This window comes from Elephantulus edwardii, unplaced genomic scaffold (assembly GCF_000299155.1).
Source record: "Elephantulus edwardii isolate Elephantulus edwardi_28Jun2011 unplaced genomic scaffold, EleEdw1.0 scaffold00017, whole genome shotgun sequence".
Lineage (NCBI taxonomy): Eukaryota > Metazoa > Chordata > Mammalia > Macroscelidea > Macroscelididae > Elephantulus > Elephantulus edwardii.
In genome coordinates, this window is record NW_006399767.1 from 21922039 (window position 1) to 21940003 (window position 17965).

Consider the following 17965-nt stretch of genomic DNA (forward strand, 5'->3'; position numbering starts at 1 on the left):
AAAAAAGTATTTTAAAAACTAGGTATTTAGAAAAAAATGAAAGGCAGAGGCAATCTTCTGGTGGTTTGTTACCAGGGAAAGTGAACACTTTCCTTCATAATAAACTTGTTCCTGGCAGAAACGCTGTGAGAATTAATGCTGTAAGAAAGAGAATATGTGCAAAACATTCTGAGTTCTTTAAAGAAATAGAAGCTCTCTCTAGTAATAGGAAGGTGTGATACGCTTTAACTAGCCCATCCTAACCAAAAGCAACCTGGGTTTTGACAGCGCTTTTAAAACTTTTTACTGACTATAGATATCCCAGATTTCTACTAAGAGGGTAAGGGAAGAGTTGTGGGTGGGGTTTGGAGGAGGAAAATCAAACTTACTTCCACTTAATTTTTCTCTACCTTTAATACCAAGAGGATCAGGAGGCAGATGTCTTTTTCTATATAAAGATTTCACTGTATTTCAATGTTAATATTTTTTCTGTGGCCAAAGGTCAGTATCTAAAGAAGTCTTTCTCACACTAACTTCAAAAATACAAACTGATCTTTCATTTGCCACTACAACTACTTTTTGAAATTCAGTTTTAGCCTCACAGTTATCAAACGCAATTTCTTAAAAAAAAAGTTTCCCATCTTACTTGGATGGCTGCAGATCAAACCACTCCACAATGATGAGTGTCTAACTATTGCAATACTTTCTATCTGTTGTTGTTGACTGCCTTCGAGTCAAGCACTACTCAAAGTGACTCTATGATCAAAAGACCTAATGTCTTTCCATAACTATCGTCAAATACAAATTCATAAAGTTTCCAGAGGCATGTAGTTTAGGAAGTAGATGCCACTACTGGTTCCAAGCCTGTTTTCCAACTGGAAACTCCACCCAACACTGTCACACTGGGAAACCATTCTGGTTTTTGATACCCCAATGTACAAGGTTCAGCATCACAGCAACCCAGGTTACTTCATACTGCACACTGACAAAGAGTGATTTACAAAGTGGAAGAGTGTTCCTCCAGATATAAACAGCACTAGTTTCGTTTAGCAGTGGTTAAGTGTTGTCAAGTCGATTACGACTGAGAGTAAGTTATGCACAGAAGACCTGAACTCTGTTCTATAACTAACATCATTTCTGTACAGAACTCTGTTCTATAAGTAACATAGTTTCTATACAATTATAGAGTTTAGAGAGTTTGTAGAGTTTCCAGAGGCATATAGCTTAGAAAGTGAATGCCACTCCTGCTTCCCAGCATAAATCAATCTGGAAGCTCATCCAAACATTGTACATAATGGGTAACCATTATGGTATCTGACAAGCATCACAGCAACACCAAGTTGTTCAGTTCAGCAAACAGACAAAAGATGGCTGTTTTATTTAAGGACTATTAATTAAAAAATTAATAAGACCCCTCTGGGGTTTTAAAGCCAATGCTTTGAGAAGATTTCCACCCTAGGAAAAGGCTCAAGGACACCTGTCTTGAGGGGAAAAGAGCAACAATACCTAGATAAACCAAAAATAACACAACAACAACACTCAGTCACTTGAAAAATAACAGGAAATTGATTAACATGTTGCCACAAATAACGGCTTACACAGAACAGTTTTAAAACAATGTATTATAGGGCATTATGATTATCATAAGAGTCTGGAATGAAGGTTGCAAAGTGGAGTATACTCGGGGTAGGAGGTGGGGGGGCCTGGGGGGGTTGTATACCAATGAAGGCATTTTTCTTTTACTTTTCAAAGAGTGAACTAGGGGTGGGAGTGGGGTCGGCGGGGAGAAAAGTACAACAATGAGTGAATGGAAATCCAAAATCTCTGTAAATGCTCATTGAAATTAATAAAAAAAATCTGTTTCTAAGCACAGTTGTCAACTTAAAAAGTGTGTGGCAACATGTTAATCAACCAGCCACACTTACATTGAGGGTCTTGTTGAATCAATCACATGATAAAGATTCTAAGAGTCTGGTGGTAGATTGATTAAAGGTCCTAACTATAACACTCCAACTACAAGGTTCAAACACACCCAGTGGCTCCACAGGATAAGACCAGGGTATGTGCTTCTGTAAAGATTTACAGCCTTGGAAACATTATAGAGTAAACCTTGGTCAACTATGACCTGTAGAATCACTATGATTAGGAACTCACTCAATGATAATGTTTAACAATATCTCTAATACTCATTTTTAGCTTTAATTTTCAAAGTACTCTAGAGAAAGCACAAAAGAAAATAATCTGCTTACTGAATGAGTCACAAACCTGTTTTAGCTATATATTCCCCCATTTAAAAAAATGCAGTTATAGATGATAGTTCAACGTTAGCTATCTGTATATGCTTCAAATGGACACATGTAGATAACAGAGACAACAGGCACAGTATTATACAAACTTCTTAATCACAACCAAATTTTGAGGCCATGGAACCTTAGGATCAGAGTTTCAGGAGAGATAAAGGTCACCTGGAATAACACAGTCCACGAGATAATGTTCTACATTTGTGAGTAGCAACTGGGGGCTTAAAAACCTTGAAGCAGTCATCTAAATTAAAATCACTGGTCTCTCCCTGTCTGGAGCAAAGAACAGTGAAGAAAAATACATAATACAAAACAAATCCTTATGAAAACAATCAGCCCACAGCATTAGTGGACTTAGGAGACCAATTTAGTACAGAGGTAGGATGTACGATACAAAGATCAGCTGGATTTCTCTGCAGCAACGTAGAGCACAGGAAAGCAATACCCTTCACAACAGCCAACCACAAGATCAAAGAGTTGGGAGGAAACCCAACTATAGATACAAAAGGAAAATTACAAATCACTACTTCTTCTTGTTGTCAGGTGCCGACAGCGACCATAAGAACAAAAGATCTGAACTCTGTTCTGTCCTTGTGCCATCCTCACGCTTTCTGACACACTGCAGCAGTCACTGTGACCTGGTTGAGGGTTTTCCTCTCCTTCGCCAATGCTCCACCCTTCTCAACATCACGTCCTTCTCCAAGGAATAGCACCTCATAGCAATAAGTCCAAAGAATATGAGGCAAAGCTTCATCATTCTTGACTCCGAAGAGCACTCTGACTGCATCATCTCCAAGACATATCTGTTTGTTCTCTTGGCAGTCCACGGGATGGATGTTCAGTGCTCTTCTCCAACACAACAGCTCAAAGGGGTCAATTCTTTTTCTGTCATCCTTATTCACTGTCTAGGTCTCGAATGCGTAGCTAGTAATTGGAAAGATCTGACTCAGATGCACCTTAGTCCTCAAACTGACATCACTACCCCTCAATAATTTGGAAAAGTCCCTAATTGCAGATTCTCACAGCGCAATGTGTCTCATTTTCAGACGCTGTTACCAAGGGTGTTAATTGTGCATCCAAGCAAGATGAAGCTGTTGTCGACAATTTCAATCTCCTCTCCATGCATCATGACACTGTCTATTGGTCCAGCAGAAAGAACCTTTGTCATCTTGATATTGAAATGCAATCCATACTGGGGGCTGCATTCCTTGATCTTCTGGAAAAAGTTGCTCAAGCTGAAAGAACTGAAAAACAAATTTAAGCCTCGTGCTGCAATACTGAAAAATGCAATGGGAAATATATTGAATGACCCAGGAAGTATCAAAAGATGATGGAGGGAATACATTGTACCAGAAAGAATCAATTGACACTGAAAAATTCCAGGAAGTACCATATGAACAGAAGCCAACAGTAATGAAGGAGGAAGGAGAAGCTGCACTGAAGGTACTGGCAAAAAATAATGACTGAGAAATCGATGGATACCAATTGACTTGTTTCAATTAACAGACGCAACCTTGGATGCACTCACCAGTCTATGCCAGGAAATTTGGAGGTTGACTAAAGGTTGAGGGGTTGATTTCTTGAATTCTTTATTCTATTCCATTGATCTATGTGTCTGTCATACCAGTACAATACTCCAACCTCTTCTAGTCAACTGATATTTGACAAGGTAATAAAATCCAGTCAACGGAAAAACAACCTCTTTATCAAATGATGCTGGCAAAACTGGACATCTAAAACTAGAAGACTGAAACAGGATCGACATATCACACCAAACACAAAATCTAACTCAGTGAGTGCACATCCTTAGCACCCTAGATTGTAAAGACAGAAGGAGGAAATGAGTAAACATAATCTAGTCTTTGTACCATTGAGTTTTGCCTCTTTATAAAGCTGTCTGTTGTAATCAGGGGATGTGTTTAGACTGTGGAGCAGAAATGATGGATGTTCAAAAGAGGCAGGTTGCCCTAGCAGGTCTCAGCCTTCTGGGTGAGAATCAATCCAGTGGTCTGTTGTTGTTATGTGCTGTTGAGTCACTTGGCAACTCATAGTGACCCTATGAACTCTGCTGTCCTGTGCCAATCGCACTGTCTCCGACACTCCAATTACCCCCAGTCACTGAATCAATCCACCTCATAGAGGGCCTTCTCCTCCTGCATTGTCCCTCCACCCTCCCAAGCATGATGTCCTTCTCCAAGGACCAGTCCCTCCTTACAACATGTCCAAAGTATGTTAGACGAAGCCTCAGAATCCTTGCCTCCAAGGAGCCACCTGGTTTAACCCTTTCCAGGATGAATCTGTTTGTTTTCCTAGCAGTCCATGATACCCTCAATACTCTTCTCCAGCACCACAGCTCAAAGGCATCAATTCTCCTTCTGTCCTCCTTGGTCACTGTCCAACTCTCTGATGTATAACAAGTGATTGCAAAGACTATGGCCTGTAGCAGATGCACCTTAGTCTCCAGAGAGACACTATTGCTCTTCAGTACTTTGGAGAGGTCCCTAACAGCAGACTTTCCCATGGCAATACGTCTTTTAATTTCCTGGCTACTGGTGCCAAGTGTTGATTGTGGAGCCAAGCAAACTGAAGCTGTGAACAATCTCAATCTCTTCACCATCCATCCTGATGCTGCCAACTGGCCCAGTGGTGAGAATCTTTGTCTTCCTGATATTGAGCCTCAAGCCCTTGACCCTCTGCAGCAAATGGTTGAAGATCCAGTAGTCTAGTTAAGACAAAATCGTTCAGTCTTGATCCCCTCCCAAAAAAGTGGAGCATGCCTATAGGTTTATGAGTATCAAAAATAAACATGGTTTCTCAATAAAAAAACAAAAACAAAAAAAACCCCCTAACTCAGAGTGGATCAGAGACATAGAAGTAAAACTCCAAACCATAAATATCATAAGAGACAAAATGGGAACACATTTAGCCTATGGCATAAAGACTTATAAACATAGCCAATTATGTACAACCTTGGAGAAGATAAAATTGAATAATGGAACCTTCTTAAAATCAAATCCCTGTGTGCATCAAAAACTTTCTCCAATCAAATGAAAAGCATGCCTACAGACTAGGAAGAAACATTTGGTAACAATATTTCAGACAAGAGTCTCATGACCAAAAGTTTATGGACTACCACAGGGCCTCTACAAGAAAAAGACTGGTAACCCAATCACAAAATGGACAAAAGACATGGAAGGACTCTTCACAAGAAGGACATCTGGATGGTCAAGAAACACATGAGGAAATGTGCAAAATCACTAGCACTCACAAATACAAACAAAAATGACAATGAGACACCATCTCACTCTAGCAGTAGCAATAACAAAGTTTAACAAAATAGCAAACAAACAAATTATAGACAGGAATAGAATTACAGAAGACTTAACTGTGTTTATGTAAAACCTATACCTAGACAAAGAAATATCTGTCTGAACAGAATAAGGGAACACTAAGAGGTTTAAAATTAGGAAAGTTATGCATAAGGCTTCTATTCTTACTCTATACCTATGCAATCTTAATGCTGAGCAAATCATTTGAGAAGCTAGACTATGTGAGGAAGAATGTGGCATGAAATTTGAAGAAAAACTCATTAGCAACCTGTGTTAGACAGATGACACAATCTCACTTAAAGTTTTAAGACATGCAGAACTTCCTGAAGAAGATCGAAGACTACAGCCTTCAATATGGATTATATCTCACTATTAAGAAAACACAAATCCTCACCACTGGATCAATATGTAACATTGTGACGGATGGGAAAAAGATTGAAGTTGTCACTAATTTTATTTTAGTAGGATCCACAATCAATACATGCAGTGAGTGACAAGAGTTAAGAAATCAAAGGACATGCTGCATTGGGAAAATCTGCTGTCCAGATGTCTCAAAAATGCTTAAGAGAAACAAAGTTAGTTTAAAGACTAAGGTGTACTATCCAAGTCATAGTACTTGTTTCCTATGTTTCTCAAAGTGGACAATGAATAAGGATGACAGACAAATCAATGATGTTGTAAACTGTGTTACTAAAGAATACTGAGTATCGCACAGACTGCCAAAAGAACAAACCAGCTTCTCTTAGAGGAAGTCCAACTAAGATGCTCCTCCAAGGCAAAGCAAGGATAGTGAAACTTTGTCTCTCATACTTTAAATCTGTTGTCACCATGGGCCAGTTCTCAGAAAAAGAGTTAATGCTGGAAAAGGTGGAGGATCAGAGAAAGAGAGGAAGACCCTCACTGTTACAGTGCCTGTAATAATAGACTTGAGCATGGTAGAGATTGTGACAATGGTGCAGGATAGAACAAGGTTCCAATCTGTTGTTTTTAGGGTTGCTATGTTTTAGTTGCCTCAATGGCACCTAACAACAGAAACAATGTAAGAAAAATGCTCAAACTCCATACAATGGACACCTTGCTGATGATTCCAGAGCAGAGAAAGATGGACACAAAGTCAACTTAAAGTTCTTACCACTGATAAATCATAGATTTACCTCTTAAAATTAGAAAGCTCTCTATCACATTAAATTTTAGAGCCAATATTTAATTCTGAGGCTACCTAGCTAATCTAAGAAGTCTACAATAGCCCAGAGCATATTTTCCAAGGGATACAACTGACTGAACTTGATCTTTTTAATGTACACACTGTGAAATCCCATGTGTTCTTACTAGGCAGTGTGTTAATTCTTTCCAACTCATGAATTTTCTATCTTTTCCTAGTTGTTGTGTTGTTATGTGTTGTCAAGTCACCTGCTCTAAACCCTGCCCTGTCCTGAGCCAGTTTCAAGTAATTCTGACACACCAACCTCCCCACTGCCCCAGGTGCTGAATCAATCCATCTCATTTGGGAATAATATATTCATCTAAATAAAGGCCTGGAAACATGTCAAAGCAGTAATCTCCTCCTTACACAATTTCACATTGAAAGGCCTGATAACATCATCTTCAGTTCCTACTATATCGCTGACATGCAACAAAGGATATGATCAATAAAAAAAAAAAAAAATCAACAAAATTGGGTATGGCAAGGAATTCTAGTATTTCTCACCTATCATCTCTTCCATCAAGATTCGTGCAAAATTTCTTCATGATGTAAAATAGTTTGTTTTTAATTGATAACTTAAAAGTTGTAGGAGCATTTTCAGCCAGAAATACCACAGAATATATGCCTCATGGTCTGCTTCTGTTAACTCTATAATCAAGAAAACTCAATGGAGCATTTTAGCTCTGTAACACATGATGTGATTATTATGTATTAGAATCAACTTGAATGAAATTAACATCATGATTCTTACGGATGTGTTTACCAATATCATTTAATGGATGACTATTATTATTATTGTTGTTATGATGTGCTGTCGAATCGCTTGCGACTCATAGCGACCCTATGTACAACAGCCCTAAACTCTGCTCTATCCTGTGCCAATCACACTGCCTCTGACACACCCATCCCAATTATCCCAGTCACTGAATCAATCCACCTCATAGTCTTCCCCTCTTTCACCTGTCCTCCACCCTCCCAAGCATGATGTCCTTCTCCAAGGACCGGTCCCTCCTTACAACATGTCCAAAGTATGTCAGACGAAGTCCCAGAATCCTTGCCTCTAAGGAGCAACCTGGTTTAACCCTCTCTAGGATAAATCTGTTTGTTTTCTTGGCAGTCCATGGTACATTCAATACTCTTCTCCAGCACCACAGCTCAAAGGCATCAACTCTCCTTCTATCCTCCCTAGTCACTGTCCAACTCTCTGAGGCACAACAAATGATTGCAAAGACCATAGCCTGTATCAGACACACCTTAGTCTCCAGAGTGACACCTTTGCATTAGCAATGTTAATGTCATTGTGACAATATAAAAAGGTCAAAGACTATGGACTTAAACAAGGATGATGCCTGAATATGAAGAAATAAAAAGACTATGGACTTAAACAAGGATGATGCCTGAATTTGAAGAAACAAAAATCCTTTACAGATGGACCAGTAAATAATGCCACAACAAATGAAAAAAAAAATTGAACCTGTCAACAACTTCTTTCTACTTGGATTAACAATCAATGTCTATGGACGCAGTAGTAAAAAAATCAAATGATGTATCACACAAGTCAGACATGCTGTAAAACAAAACAAATCATCTCTTCTAGTTTTAAAAGCACAGATGTCACTTCGATGACTAAGATTCATTTCACCCAAGTCACAGTCTTTTCAATAGTGTCTTATATATATGAAAGCTGGATAATGAAAAAGATGGAGCAGCTGACGCAGTTGAAGTACTGGCAAAGGATAAGACAGGATATGCCACAGAGTGCCAGAGGGAGTAAGAAATCTGTTTTGCGGGGGTGGGGGGATCGGGGGGTGCTGGGTGTGGAGGGAGGAAACAACAAACAAGAATGTTCCCTAGAGGTCGGACGGTAAGATTTCAACTCACTTATTTTAGACATATATCATTAGGAAGAACCAATTTCTAGAAAAGGACATCTGCTTGGTAAAGTAAAGGGCTAGTAAAAAATAAGGGAAATCCTTTGATGAGATGGTTTGGTTAGCAATATAGCTGCAACAAATGACATGAGTCAGCATAAGTTACTCAACAGCAACTATCAATGAACATTTGTTGAGGGTACCCAGGTAGCACAATGGTTAAGCATTCGGGTCTTCACAGAAAGACATGAACCAGTAAGTGGCTCTGCAGGAGAAAATGGCTGGTGATTACAGCCAAGGTAACATTATGGGGCAGTTCTGCTCAGTCATTTAGGGTTCCTATGACTCAAAATTGACTCAAGAGCTCACTACAAAAACAATGTAAGGATTATGTATTATTATTTTTCTTATACTACACTTATGAGATAGCTTTTTCATACTATTTTGCAGATTTTAAGATGTCATTTGTTCAAAAATGATTACTGAGTAAGTGAATAAACTAGGATCTGATTATAGAATAACAAGATCTGATTCTAGAATTCTTATTTTAAGAACTCCTTTATTATATGCTTTGTTTGCAAATCTGTGTTCCTCTTTCTCCATATTTCATTCAATGATAGGCTTTTCCACAAATCAGAAGGAATAATTTAAAAAAAAAAAGGTGAGAAGCAACAGGAAAATGCACTGGAAAATAACACAGGCTATAGTATTTGAAAAGTTTCTGCTCAAATGCTGGCTCCATTACTTAACTAGTAATTTTACTTTGTGAAGTATACCTTCTAATGTCAGTTTTTTTCTTTTTCCATCTATGAAAATAAGAGTTAACTATTTTATAAAATATATTGCATGATGTCTGGTAATACAGTAAGCATCCAAATGTAATTATTTGGATTTTTTTGGATTTGATTTTTAGATAAACAAAATAGTAGGAGCCAACAAGAAGAAACAGATCTGCTCAGGAAGGAAGGTGGATGAACACAAGTATATAGAGAGCAGAGGTTTCTGCTAGTTACAGTCCCTAAGTGAATACATGGATCCTTTTTCCAAACCTTTCCAGATGTCCCTATCTGCTCTAAGTTCACTAACTGCTACCTGACAACACTGACAAATGAACTTTGCCCTGAGGGCCAAAATTGGAAGAATAGAATGTGAAGTGCTGCATTTTAATTAATGAACTCTGATCCTGAATGAAGTCTCTCAGTCACAAAAGGACAAATACTACATTACACCACTGTTATAAAACAGGACTGACATGGGGGTTAGGAGATAACTAAAAAAAGAGGAGATAGACAATGAACACACTACATTGGAACAGATTAAGAAAAAAAACTGTTTAAAAAGAATTATGGTTAGACATTATTTGTATGACAACAGTCCAGGATAAGGGATGCAAAGGCAAGTGGAATGAGGGGATGGACAAGGGAGGGAGGAAATTGTGCAGCAATAATTTTTTTTAAGAGGTAAACTAGGGGGTATTGAGAAAAATGTGCAACAATGAATGAAAGAAAATCCAACTTTTCTATAAACTTTCATTAAGATTACAATTAAAAAAAGACTCTGAATGTTTTTGAGCTTCTACATGAAATATCCTCCCACTGATTAACCAGAATGACCTTTCTCACTTGGAGGCACAGTTCTCTTCTATCTCAATCAGCAACCGTACAGTAGGGTTAGGTCCAGGGCACAGAAGGAACGAGAACATGCTAGGACCTCACATACCCATTCCTGGCCATGTGGAAAGGAAGAGTAAAATTAAGTCTCTTAGAACTTAGTGCGTGGCCATTATTCAGAAATAGTATAGACAAGCCTGTATGAGATTTAATATCACACAACTCTAAACATTCAAAGGAGCTGAGATTTCAGTGTAAATTTACACACAAAAATAATTTGTTTTGTTCCCTTTATAAAATTAGTATTAATTTTAATGAAAATTTACAGAGACTTTGGATTTCCATTCATTCACTGTTGCACTTTTCTCCCTGCCCACCCCTCCCCCTCAGTACACTCTTCTCTTTGAAAAGTAAAACAAAAATTCTTTCATTGTTTTACAATCCCTCCCCCCAAGTCCACTCCACTATGCAGCCTTCGTTCTGGACTCTTGTCATGACAATAATACCTAATCACATATCCCTTTTAAACATTTTTCTCCCTCATCTGTTTCAATGCAGTATACATTATCCCATCTTCCTCAGTCTCCCCCTAATCCCGATGTCAGTCCTGTTTTACAACAGTGGCACTATGCAGTATTTGTTCTTTTCTGACTGAGATATTTCACTCAGCATAATGTCCTCCAGGGTCACCATTTTAAATAATACTTCACAAGTTTCTTGTTTTTCAATGCAGCATAGTATTTCATTTTGTGAATATACCAGAGCTTCTCTATCAATTCGTTTGCTGATAGGCACTTACGTTGTTTCCAACTCCTTGCTATTATGGACAAAGCCGCGATAAACATGGGCGTGCATATATCTGCTTGGATGTCAGTTATGGTCTCTTTGGGGTATATTCCCAGCAGTAGAATTGCTGGGTCAAATGGTGTCTCTATTTGTAACTTTTTGAGAAAGCACTACACTGCCTTCTACAGTGGTTGCACCAAAGAATAATTTATTTCTTTTAGGGAGTTAAAAGGAATTTTTAAGCTATGGAAATACTTTTGACTATGACCTTTAGAAAACCATTATAATTATTTCTGACTCTTCCAAATATAATTCTTTAGATATTTTAAATAGCATTATTAGAAAAGGCAAATATTATTTGAAATAAATTAAGCTATGGACTATAGGAGTAATGGGCATTATGACTGCTCTTTAGAGAGCTATAGGATTCATAACTTCACATTTAATAAAAATGTCACAGATGTAAAAAAAAGATGTTTTGGGGACTCTATGCATTTGAGAAGAATAACTTCAGTATATCTCATAGTTTTAAGACAAATGAGAGAAAATTATTTTCTAAAACTATTAAGACATTATAATAATTAAGCTAAAACACTGATTATCTATCTGTATTATGCCATCTTTTGCCCACCAGCCTCCATTATTTAAATACTAATGTTGTTTTCCCAGTAAGTCTAAGACTTAGACAAATTAGTCATATGCTAGAAAGTAAGGAATGACCTGTTTTTTTCTGTACATTTTCTGTACTATGAATATTACTGAGGCATTAGGAAGTAGAGGAATCTTAGTGCCATCTTCTCAATTGCAGCTGTCCCTACTGAAGTTAGTCAATCTGACCTCCAAGAACACCACATTGACCTCTGTTCCCACTCTACTCCCAATACTAAGCACATAATAAATCACTTCACAATTAACAGATGAAATTAGACGGTAAATACCCTGGACAAGGACACTACATTAGAACTAGTTTTTCATTTCTGTGGAAAAAAGTCAGGTAAGAATGATGTACGTACCTGTACCACAGGATCTTTTGGTTGGTGTGATTAACGAGACATGAGCTGTGTCTGTGCATGGCCCACCTGGAAACAGAAAGGCAGGCACATCAGTCAGGACATATCTTCTATGTGTCATGAGCTGAAGAGGACACAGAGGAACCTAAAAAGGAGTCACCTGAGAAAATCTATGAGGAAAGAAAGTGAGAAAGGTCGTGAGGAAAGGCAGTGGTGGTGCATCAATGAAAACCATTTTAGATCAGTATTTAGTAGACAGTCTTTTCTATAACATCCTTTTCACAAAAATAATTTACAGAGTCCTTATTAATTTTAAAAAGCTAAAGGTTAAAGTTTTACTAGAATTCAGATCAAAGTAAGGGCAAACTGCCCCCAAGTTTGGACAGAAAAGTTCTTATACAAAAAAAAGAGAGGTGTTAAAACTATCTTAATTTAAAGGAGAGAACTCTTTAAAGGACAACAAATTGCTCGAGAAAAGAAAGATGATTTTACCATATAAAGGGAGTACTGCTAACTGAAGAACAACTTCTACTTTTTTGAGGAGACAGATATAATTCAAGATTAGGTAAGAGATAAAATTATTTTGTAATGATGGTTTAAAAAGCAATTATCACTTAGAAATCTTGATATTGTTACTGGCAAACTCCCATTAACCATGTTCGGCCCTCTGAAATAAGAAGCTATTATATAAATATCTAGTGATTTAGGCAAGTCCTGGGAGGGGCAGTGGTGATAGGTGAAAGAAAACAGAACATAAAGGTAAATATTAAATATATATTTTTAAAAGGCTCTCCAAGTGACTATGATTAACAAAAGGAGAACGTGATTATTTGGCATAGCTGTATACTACATATGGTAACAATCTTTCATCTATCACTGAGTTAAACATTTTGAAAGGAAGCAAAAATGGAAAAAGCATGGAGACCTTTTATTCTTCTGAGATCTCTTAGTGGCCTAGAAATTCACCATTAGCCCATTTTTTCTTACCAAAGACATAACAGCAATAGTAAATGCTAAGAAGCTATATGGTAGTGGTACAGGGGGAGAGATGATGATAATAAACAAGCGCATTATTCACTTCAAAGAAACTTAGTGAATACTGTGTGTCAGGGCTCTATACTTCAGGAGATTGTAATTTTAAGAAGAGAAAATTTATATATATAAACAGACATGACAGTAATAAAGAGGTCTCAAACAACACAGTACAGGCAATAAATTGCTAAATTATAAGCAGAGAAAAGGAAATTCAGCAGCAACAAGCATTAGCTGGAAATGATTCTTAAGAATTTTAATGATTAGGCAAAAATAAACTAGAATATTTAGAAAAGTCAGACTAGAATTGAAATTGAAAAATCCTATAAGTGACACAATCATCAGAGAAAGCTTATCTTATTAAATAGTGTTCCAGAGGCACAGACAGACAACTGTGAAATGTAAACAGGCAACAGGAAAGAAGATACAGGTCTAGAGGAAAATTAACAATACTACATTCTCCAGAACCCTCTGAGCATTCTGACTTCTACAGTTCTATGCTGCTTTTCCTCCTATGTAACCGATAAAAATACATCTCTATTATATTTTGCTTAACTGCACTTTATGGATATTACAATTTTTAACAAATTAAAGGTTTGTGGCAACCTTAAAATCTATCTGAACAATATTCCACTGGCATGTGCTCATTCTGTGTCTCTGTGTCACATCTAATAATCCAGCAATATTACTGCACATTAAAAAGACTATACTACACTGTAAATAAAACTTTTATTATACACTGGGAAATTAAAAAAAAAATCATGTGACTTTATTTCCAAGGTAAACCTGTAGCTAAATCAACAGATAAATGTAAACATCCTTCATTCTTGGGAAGCACAAGATTAACAGAAGACTCAATTTAATTTAAATCATGCTACTGATCTCAAGTGATTTAGTAATTCTAGCTAAGAGATCCTCAATTTCTTTAACTAAAAATGAGGATAATAAAAATGCCCCTAAGATAAGTGATAATGTCAACTATACAAAAAGACTTCATAAACTATAATGTTTTTATATTATTTGCCATATTATCTTTTCCAGAACCCCATTTATGTTTCCAGGTATCATTATCAACATTTTCATCTACTTTTGGATCGTATCTAACGATCATATCATATCTAATTAATCTCTCACTCTTGTTGCTGTCCAGTAAACACCAATTCATTGCTGACTTTCCATTTGGTTTCCAAGTCTATAAAGTGCACAAGATGAGATAATCTATTTTTCTTCCACAAAGACACTGTTGGATTTGAATCCACAGAGCAGTGCCTTTGAGTTAGCAGCACAACTCTCTATGGACTACGCCATTAGAGCACCTATATGAGGAATAGCATGTACTTAATGACACTTATGAAGTGACCATTTCAAGATGCATACTCTGAAAATGTTTTTGGGGTTTGGTATAAATAAACAGAATGAAGTACTAGAATGAAGTGCACATACTGTATATGCACGTTGGAGGTATTTTAATAAATACATATGCTTTTAACAAACATGCAGGAGCTTTGGTAGCAAATGCCACATGAGTAGTGGGGATAGGTCAAAGGCCATGAGTATAAGGTAGTTCAAATTCACCAGCAGCTCTGAGAGAGAAAAATGGGCAATCTCCTCCTATTACAATTTACAGCTTTGGAAACTGATGGAGGGTTGTTATGAGTGGGAACCAACATGAAAGCAATGTGTATGAGTTTTAATCATGGCTAGAACAAAATATAAGAACAATTCTTGAAAGTTCAGGGAAGTATTGTTGAAGCATTTTCAGAATCTGAAAATACAGGTTCTCTGGCCCACCTCTGCAAATTTTGATGCAGGAGGATGGAGGGACGAATGCGATTAGGGCATATTTTTAAACCAGTTGAGTATAATATAAGTACTAAAAGCCCAGATAGTACCAGCCTCTGATAAGATTTTCTTTTACAGCAAGGACCACTGAGTTCCCACAACAAAGAGAACTGCACAGAACAGGAGTCAAATGGCTTAACTAATCAAATATATGCTTAAATGACAAAACATAAGTCTTCCAACAAAATTCTAAGAGAAGAAAAATTGTCAAAAAAAACCCTCCAAAACCTCCTGAAGATATTTGGTATGACAGAGACTCGTGAATTAGCATGCTTGCAAATGTCCTTACTTGACTTTTAACTCATCTGTAGGTTGAGAACTCATCCTTTTCCCAATTTCTAGTGAATGAATTTCTATAGGTTTTGGCAAATACACAAATAACTTAAAAGGCTACCTTGCCTATCACAACATGCATCATCATGAAAGTGCCCTCCAGAGAGCTTGTTAAACTAACAACCCAATCCAATGTATTCACTACATTACAGTAATGTACAAATGAAACCATAGTGAGTCAAGACAAATTGACAGCAAGAGTAACTGGCAGTGATAATATATCCTAGCTCGGATAATTGGGCAATATTATAAACACAGAGCTAGGAATTAAGTTTGGTCTGACAAACAATAACCTATGAAATGCTTTAAAATCCAGAACAGAAGTCTGTGAGCACAGCACATACATTTTATACTAATTGTATGATTATGCAAAAAGCACATGCTGTCCAATGAATGGAGCAGTCACAGGAGATTACAGAATCTACCATTACAAAATTAACTTGAAATAAACTTCTAAAATGAAAGCAGGAAGTGAAGGAGCACTCAAGGTAAGCCACTTCAAGTTTTTGTGCACCCAAATAAAATAATTCTGAGAGGTAAGGGTAAGTAGTCACAGTCAGAAAATTTGCTCCATTCAAAGGAATGGGGTTGGCTTTTCTGAGCTTTCTAACGACACACAGAGAACTGAAGAGAGGCTACAGCATATGTACCCATAAATCACTGTAAACTCTGCTCCTATTTTTGACCTACCTTTCCTTATTTCAAGGCAAGAGAGGGGTGAGCGAATAATAGAATTGGGACATGGGTTCACATGCACCTGTGTGTGCTCAGTGGGATCAAGCCATGAAATAAATATGCTTTTAAGTACAGACAACTCAAACCATTATACTTTAAATTACAAACAATCGAGTTTGGGACAGTAAATTTTGTGGGTTTAAAAAAAAAAAAAATCTTAAAAGTCCCTTGTCAACAAATAATAGGTTATGTGGACATTCTGAGCCAGCTATCAAAATTTCCAAACCTGAAGTAATTTTTAGCCAACTGTTTCGAATGTTTTCTGCTTACCATTTTTGTTTGCTGAAGCAAAGAGCTATTTTATTTTTTTACATTTCTTCATTCTCTAGAAACACTGAATAAGAGACATTCACCTTGCAGTTGGTAACACTTTCAGCAGACTTTTCTCTGAAATAATGCTAACTTTCTACAATTTAGAGTTTGGAATTTGCAAGCAAATAAGACTTGTGGAAGCTTGTGCTTTGTGGCTAGATGAAGTCTGAATACCTTACACCTTTTCTTCTAGGAACGTTACTATTCTTGTATTAAAGGTGTCATACATAATGCAGCACTATAGATCTGGATCACATTTGCAATTCCACCCAAGAGCCATGAAATGAAATTCTTCAGCTTTATTCCCAACAAGCAGAAATCTTTACAGCATTTGCAATGGGCAAGTTGATTCCAGGGAAACAGCACTCATTCCAACCCTGGAAAGTCAAAGATAAAAGGTAAAATCTGCATACTAACTACACGGTAACCTGCAAAACAGGAGAACTAAATAAAGATATCCTATTAACTATGAGCACTCAGGGAGCTGTGGTGACTCAGTGGCAAGAAGATGTGCTATTAATCCAAGGGCACACAGTGTGATTCCACCAGCTGCTCCATCTTTTCCAGTGCAATTTAGTGCTTCTGAAAACCTGTGGGAGAGTCAGGTATCAGCGAATTGACGGTACACAACCATCAACACTCACATTTTAACAAGCCAAAGTAGCAGAATTCTTACAGTTTCCTCTTCAGCTAACCAGCATTAATACTGGGTGGTACAAAAGAGAGTTGTGTCCACCTAGAGGAGTCTTGAAAGAAAGGTCTGGTGATCTACTTTTGAAAAATTATTCATTGAGCTGATTCAACAGCTGGTACTGAAAACATTACTGAGAATGTCAAGAACCCCACAAAAGTTATGTGAATCCTACTGTTAAGTGCAGTTGAGTCTGAATCGATTCGTAGCCAATGCTATCACAGGTTTTCAGAGATAGTAAGTAAATTATAAAACAGCAGATGACCTATCTTGCTGGTGGATTAAAATCACATGCCTTTGGGTTGGCAGCACAACTTTGTACCCACCAGGCTACCAGAGCTCCCATAAGCTGGCTAACGACTATTACTTAGGAAGAAAAGAAATTAAACTGGTTGCAGACAACCTGCACTGGAGATAGCAACTTCTTTTTATTTTTTTAATAAAAAACATAATCCTGAATAAATATAGAAACTAGCATTTCTTCCTAACCTTGAGAATAGAGATCAACCATCTATTTAGAAAGGTTTTCTTAGATCCATGATGGCAGCGGAGGCAGAGACAGCGTGGTGAGCTGCAGGAGAAGCGAACCACTTAAAGCATGGCCATTATGGCCTTCCACAGATTTCAGCTTATTGATAATTTTTTTTTAAATGATTTCCTTTTATTTGGTTTCACAATCAATGCCCCCAGAAGCAGCAATCAAGAAATTAAATTATATATTGCAATGGGAAAATTTGTTGTCAAGGACTTTTTTTTCCCTTCAAATTCATACATTTCTTCCTTTCCCTTTTATTATTATTATTGTTATTAATGTTAATGAACATTTACAAAGACTTTGGATTTCCATTCATTCATTGTTGTATTTTTCTCCCTGCCCACCCCTCCCCACCCCAGTTCACTCTTCTCTTTGAGAAGTAAAAGAAAAATTCAT

At 37.2% G+C, this 17965-nt stretch overlaps 1 protein-coding gene across 1 annotated transcript in view; it reads right to left on the reverse strand.

Moving 5' to 3' along the window:
- Positions 1-17965, reverse strand: part of ZFAND3 (zinc finger, AN1-type domain 3) — a 423161-nt gene that overhangs the window by 99048 nt on the left and 306148 nt on the right. The window contains exon 4 of the mRNA XM_006882023.1: positions 12093-12158. Within this exon, the coding sequence (XP_006882085.1) occupies positions 12093-12158 (66 nt within the window). The remainder of the gene's footprint in view (positions 1-12092; positions 12159-17965) is intronic.